The 7,239-nt window shown below is 38.8% G+C and overlaps 1 protein-coding gene across 1 annotated transcript in view; it reads right to left on the bottom strand.

The window, feature by feature from the left end:
- Positions 1–621: 621 nt before the first annotated feature.
- The window catches only part of dtx1 (deltex 1, E3 ubiquitin ligase), a 47,908-nt gene continuing 41,290 nt past the window's right edge, over positions 622–7,239 (bottom strand). The window contains exons 8-10 of the mRNA XM_041999648.1: positions 6,679–6,840; positions 5,606–5,695; positions 622–5,499 (exon numbers count right to left, since the gene is read on the bottom strand). Of these exons, the coding sequence (XP_041855582.1) occupies positions 5,275–5,499; positions 5,606–5,695; positions 6,679–6,840 (477 nt within the window). The 3' untranslated portion in view covers positions 622–5,274. The remainder of the gene's footprint in view (positions 5,500–5,605; positions 5,696–6,678; positions 6,841–7,239) is intronic.

Here is a 7,239-nt window from a genome sequence, read left to right as displayed (position 1 = left end):
ACTCTGCACAGGCAATGACATCCAATCATTCATGTGACAGACTCCAGAGCAGGCTCACAGTGTCATGGTTACCACACCACCCTGCTGTTCATATGAATAATTTAATCAAACCACCGTGACCACAGCCTTCACAATACAACAAGTGTCAGAATCTAATGTTAAATTGAGTCACATTTTATTAAAATGCTAATGAGAGCAGATGCACCTGCATGATACAGCAGAATCTCCTTGTTTACACTCACATTAGGCATGATATGTGACCGATAAGAAGAGGCAGGGCAAGGTGAGTACTGGACAGAATTCTGAGTGGCTGGGCCAGTACTGGAGAATGATGGGGCTACAAGGGGGAATCTTTGCCTAAACAGATCCCAAGCCCTGTTTTAACATGCACCAACCCTAGCTCCTCACCACAGCAGTGACAGAAAATGGCTATAAAGCAAATTTACTGTTAGCGAGAACTGGTTCTGCTGCACTCCACAGCTCCAGCAAAGCCCATTTATATCCATATAATGAGGAGCAGAGCACAGAGCTGCCCGGGGAAACGGCAATCGTGCAGCTAAACGAAGAAGGACACACCACCGACTGGGAATTTAAAAATGAGGCAGAGCCGAGGTGACAAAATGCCAAACATAATACCCCCATCAAGGGCACATTTATTTATTTTTTTTTCACAAGAAACAAACATGCAACAAGGTCATCACAATTTAATAAAGACTGATTGATTAAGAAGCCCTTTATAGTTTAATCAATGTCTCTCCATATCTTGCTTTTAGATTATGTCACACTGCTTAGGGTTAAATAAACCACAAAAATCAAATGGGCACTTATAATGCAAAACATTCAGATGTTTTATATGGTGTCTGAAGAGTGAGGAGAGCAGCCAAACGCTGTCCCATCCTCATCTGCGTAAATCAAAACCAACAGCGGAAAAAAACATCTTTCTTACTGAAAAAGTTGTAAAACCACAGTGGGAATTCACCAGAAAAAAAAGGTGATATTATTTCTAAAGACACTATGATTTTCTTCATACGCAAAGAGCTATGCATTGTCAGTACACTTGCTCACAGTTTGGTTGACATGCACCTCTAGGAGAAGATTACTGTATCTTTAAAGGACATGAACCTCAGCTTTGTCTACTAGATGCTCACGTAGCACACACTCATTCTCACAGACAGACACAGACAAACTGTATATCCACACAAAATGTTATGGTATCACTTAGAGAGAGGCGTACAGTTTGCAACAAACACTATGAGAGAATATGAACAAAATAATTTCATCCCTTATCTCACTTCTAATCAAATGCAACCATATGACATGAATCTTAATAAGAATAATACAGGAAATATTATGTAAGAGTTCTTTTAGAGACAATCATTAAAAAAAGACATCAAAAATATATGTTTTCAAATACATGTTAACATCCTCGGACTGCAACCCTCTAGTTTAGAAACCTGGAGGTAAGCACCCCATAAAGAAAACATCCCATGCCATTTATACCAGAAATCAGCATTCCTGCTACACATAAATTATGTACTAGATCTCAAAAATAGTAAATTGCATAAAAACCATCTCTCTCTTCTTTAATTAAGCATCATCCTTCCCATGAGTCTTTACACACCTGAAAAGTCTAAAGGGCCTGCATTGTTCATACTACAACTCCTACAAATGGAAAAGAAAAATTGAAGAGTAAAACATCTGGATCCCTCTAGTTACTGAAACTCCCTTCAACATGGAAAAAGAATTCCCTGAAAGATTACAAGTATTTTCTCTTGCTCTTTAATGTTATAGGATGTGAAGAAGAAAACTTAAATTGGAACAGGCTGAACAGCAACTTTCTTTAACACCTGGGTCAAAACTGAGCTCTGATATTTTTAGTAGTTTGATTTAGCTTGTGCAGGTTACTTGGAAGCTGTATTTAAAAGCACAGCCAAAAGGTAAAACAGATCTCAATTAGCCTCTTGAAAGAAACATTGTTTTAAAAAAAATACAACCTAAAGTAGTTAATGACATGCTTAAATCTGCTACAACTAATTGGTTTTGGTTCAGGTAACAGCCAATGTTTTCAAAAGTCTCACTTGGATCTAACCTACTTGTTTTAAATCAGTTCAACTTTCAGTAAAAAGCTATCTAATTTTGGACTCCACAATTAATTCCTCTTGCTTTTTGTGTGTGATTGCAGTTATTGTTGCTGAATGAATTCTGCATAGAAGCAGACAGAGAAGTGAAGGTGCTGCTTTGTAATTTTGACCTCCTGGGATTTCCAAATTCTGCAAACTCTCTGCTGCCTAAACAGTAAATTTCCAGCCTGAACAATGAGATGAAACTTGCTGTAAAGCCAAGAGTAGGTGCAGAGTCATCATATAGAGAGAACCCTCCTATTGTTTATAATTTGGGAAAATTTCTCTCTATTTTTATTTTATATATTTATTTTGCTTCAAACAAGGACTAGGGGCATGGTACTTCTAAAGGTTCCTTTTCTCATGGGTTCTGCAGTCCAAATATGATTTAAATTAAGTTTCTTTTATACAATTTCAACCCTGCAGAATTCAACATGGATAGGCTCGTACACTACGGAATTTTTACAAATCCAGTACTTCATAAACATTTATCTAAAGGAGAAAACTTTAGCAGAAACCTAATTAAAATATTTTTAGTAGATCTTGGATATTAATGGAATGTTATCATTTCTATTTATAGAGATTAAGTATATTGTCATGAAGATAATCAGATATCCTGCATCATTGTTCCATATCTGGCATGTGTAGCTAAACTAACAAGCAATTTTACAAGTATTTTAACTGTGGATAAACTTCCTCTTCTGACAGTCATAAATACACATTATTAAAACTGCGAGGCATCTCTGTGTTGGTGTACCAAAGTTTGCAAGGACATAGTAAACTTGATCTCTAATATATTTTTAAGATCTTTAGTTCAGCTTAGTTCTTTATATTTGACATCTATCTAAGCTGAGTCCCATCAATATGTCTTTACCAAACTAAAACAAACAAACTTAAGAATATTTGCTGTTTAACCTTCACACTTCACTTAAATGACCAACTCCATGTCTTTCCCATGGTTGGGTCAAGTAGAAAAAGGGAAATGGCCCCATCCTGGAAGGGGGGGGGGGGGGGGGGGGGGGCAACCATCTTCTTCATGCTGCTAGAGCTCCCCCACCAATAATAAAGACACATTAATTGTATTTACTGGCATCCCACAGCAGATCAACTACAAAGATTCTAGGTTAAGGTAACAACAGCAGCATACGCTAAGACCTGTAATATTAGACATCCATAACAAGTCATACATGTTTCAGTCCCTGACAAACTGACAAATCCTGCCAGATTACATGTATTTATGTTAACATGTGCCTGCGTATAAATATGTGGGACAGTTTTTATAATTTCTATATAGAAGAATATAAAAATAAACTAAAGTTACACCATCGACTCAAACTGAGCTTTAAGTTAAAGGTATGTCACATCTGTATATATATATATATATATATATGTATATATATATATATATATATGTACATGTATATAATTTAAAGCATTACAATTTTACAAACGTCAACTTAAAAAAAGGACATATTTAATTGCAATTTAAAACATTTTCCGAAAATTAACATACTGTTTAAACAAAGAAAGAAACAAAAACAGTTGCCTCAAAGTGCTATGGAAGACTATGATTTAACCCACTGCTGGGTGCCTACTGAAACACTGGCGCCCCTCTGCATTTAAATTGATCAGATCCACTGATGGAGAATTATGCACCATTTGGATTATTTTTAATCTCAGAGCAAAAAAAAAGCATCACAAAGACCTTCAAAGAGTCTTTAGCCCATGGACACCATCAACAGAGAAAAAGAAGCGAGTAGGAAAAAATTGTTCTCATCCAATTCAATTCTAGACCAATATTTGCATGCCTCCTATGATGAAGCACTCTGCAGCTGAGGAGAAGACTGGGGTCCAAGTCATTCATCAGTATCGGCCCTAACCACTCTAAGTGAGCTCACGAACGAAATAAGATGTTTCGCTGCTTGCTACACAATGCAGGCAGCTGAGCCCAGTATGCTGCCTAAGAGCGAGCAGGCTCACAGGAGACTTGCAGATTGCAGACGAGCAGGAGTGCTACCCAAGATGGATCTCCACAGGAAAATTGTTGGTGTCTAAAAGAAGAACATTTGTCTGTGTGTTCCGCCTTCTCCTCAAGGACTTAAAGCCAGCATAGTAATGCCTAACAGCAAGTGATCGCACACTCGCCCCTCACGTAGGGTAAACATGATGGATCACGCTAGTGACTGGGATTCCTCCAAAAGGGAGAATAATAATGCAGGCTTTACATTCACAGAGGTCACAACATTAGCGTGTCAACGAAACAAATGAGTTTCACCTTGGAGCGCAAGTGCAGATCCTGCTTTACAAACTCGGAGCCTCAGGTACAACATGCCGTAACAGGCGATAAACTGACGCTTGTTTCTTCTCATACACAATCCACAAATTTAACCGTACAAAACACATTTATAAACAAACACCAATATTTCGTAGTCTTCAGTTCTCTGGAGTATGAATCAGAAACTGCAGAACCATTTTGCAGATTAACCAACCTGTTGTATCAGAGGTTAAAAATGTCACCAAAAACCAGAATCTTCTTAAAATCACACAACTAGGCTGCACCACTTCAGGCAGGTCAATGATTCATTATAAAAGTAAATGGGAAAAGCAAATGACCAATAATTTGGATTAATTCGTAAAGCTGAAAGTCTCCTCCATTTATCTTCATAATATTAAGCAACACCTTTCACTTTATTGCAAAAATAATTACTCAACATTCATTTGCAGCGTTAGTCGGGGCCATGCATTGAAAAGTTCAGCATTTGCAAATATGTATGATTTGGCCCCTTGGCATTTAACTCCAAAGGCAAAGGAGCGGACATCGGTTTAAATCTAAAAGGGGTTAAATACAATTTGCTTGCAGCTTCCAACATCAGTACAAAAACCTTCTCATATCCATAACCCTATTAAAGACTGTCATGGATACAACATGCTCAAAGCATGGATCAAGACACAGCATGGGGGATATTCTAGGTTATGCAATACAAAACCCAACTTTATTTCTGATTCTATTGCTCTTATTCCACCACTTTTGAAGGATGTTTGTAGGAAGTTAGGAGTTGTCAGCTGCATGATGGCCCATCAAGTAGCATCCCTTTTCTCTGAACAACAGCGGGACATGGTGGATTGTGTTCCTGTGTGCTAGCTCAGCTGGTTATCAGTCCTTCAGGTTATCCTCGCCGACCCCCTGGGCCGACAGCTCTGTCAAGACGTTGTCCAAGTAGTTGGTGTCAGGGTAGCCATGACCGGTTAGGTTAGAGCCGAATTCTGTCTTATGATGAATCTCATTCCACACCACTGTGTCTGACTCTCCTGTGGTGCTGGATGTGCCGATGGTGAAGATGAGGCGGCGGTCCCAGGCCATGATCAAGAGTTTCAGGACCTGGAGACACAGAAAAAAGGCAGAAGGGTTGTAAAAATCCCACCATGTGCAGGAAAGAAAACAAATGTAAGGTCATTATGTTTCTGGGTTTGTTGCCAGAGCTCACCTTCCTGCCTTTCTCGTTGTCGGGGAGGTAGCAGTGTCGAGGGAACCCCCTCGCACTGAACTTCTTCCCTGGGTTTGGGTGCTCATCAGTCTGGTGAAAATGCCACAAGCAAAAACAAATATTTAAACTCACTTAATTCCAAATACAATTTAATTGTGTGGAAAATGCCAAAAGCACCCATAGGACAAGCTTTATTGTGAAAATTGCTGACAATGGCCCTTTGTTAGAAAGGCCACTGAGAGACTTGCAACAGTAAATGTGAAATTACTTCTTTAATAACCATATTTAGAAAGATTGTTTTAAGGCCACCATGTAGAAAAAAATCACATCAGTCTGATTTAGACAGACGTATGAGCAGTCTCCACTGATATCCACTGATATATTTCTTACTTCTCTACATCTATAAAAGGTGTTGCAACCAAACAGCTTCTCTTTATTGTTCTTTCCACCTCTAAAACCTATATTATTCTCATGTTGTAGACCGAGTCCATTAACATTCAAAGCCTAATGAAAACCAACGTGGTGTGTAGAGTGTGGACTGAGGTGTGAGAGGAAACAAAGAGAGGTGTCAGACCTTCAGTAATGTTACCAGGCAGTGATATATTGTGCTGCTGTGCTGATCTTGACCTCCAGTATTAAGGACCCTAGGGAATATAACCCTACTCGGCTGGTAGAAAAAGGTCACTACATTAACTTCGATAACACTCATATCTACGGTCAGAATAAAATATGCAGCTCTATCATCTCCAACTACCCAACAGCTCCAACTACTACTGTCTTTACTGAAAGATAAACCAACTAAATTCACATGGAAATGTCATCGCATTACATAGTATCACATTTCTTCCAGATTACAAATAGTCTGACTTTCCCACAGTCTCAGATTAGCCTATGATTCACACTCACAGTCTAAGGTTGCAGTTTCCTCTGTGCCCCCAACAAGTCACCTTCCTGCATGAGTATCTGTCAGTCAAACTAAAGCGGTTAAGCAGTTCGCAGATTTAGAGTGAAGAGACAGTGGATCCGGGCACAAAGGCAGCATGGTGGATTTAGGGAGGTGAGACTGTTCTCACCTGGATACCAGCAGGAATGTCATAGACAATACGGATGGTTTTGGAGTCCGGGTAGCCGGGCAGGCAGTGGGGGATCACGTGGTACTCCATCTTCCCAGGAGGCTGGGTGCCTGTTTTCTCTCCATAGATGGTTTTGCATGTTGGGCACTGAAGACTGCCATCCTGGTTTACAGAAAAATCAACAATGAGAAGATGTTAGTAGTTGTTAACATTTTGTTTAATGTTGCTTTTAAATAAAATAAAAATAAAAAGATATTTCTGTACTTTCAGTAGTTGTTATTATGATAGTTTTTTTTTTATTATTGATCTACGAGATTCCTGACCATATTCCAAGTGATGTCAAATTTAGCTTGCAGTGCTTAAAAGTCTGATATCATTTAAAGCTCAATTAATCAAAAAGCTCATCTTCACAATGAGAATCTCTATGTTTATTGCAAAAGAAGTTGCTCAGACTGATGAAACCAGTAGGAATTAACACCTGACTGTGCAACTCTCCTCGGTTTTACACAACTTCACTGTGAATTTTGGCTCTTTGTTTTCTCTACGAGACGAAGCTTTACA

This window comes from Melanotaenia boesemani, chromosome 11 (genome assembly GCF_017639745.1).
Source record: "Melanotaenia boesemani isolate fMelBoe1 chromosome 11, fMelBoe1.pri, whole genome shotgun sequence".
NCBI lineage: Eukaryota > Metazoa > Chordata > Actinopteri > Atheriniformes > Melanotaeniidae > Melanotaenia > Melanotaenia boesemani.
The sequence above is the reverse complement of the archived record's forward strand: the minus strand, read 5'-3'. Positions and strand labels throughout refer to the sequence as shown.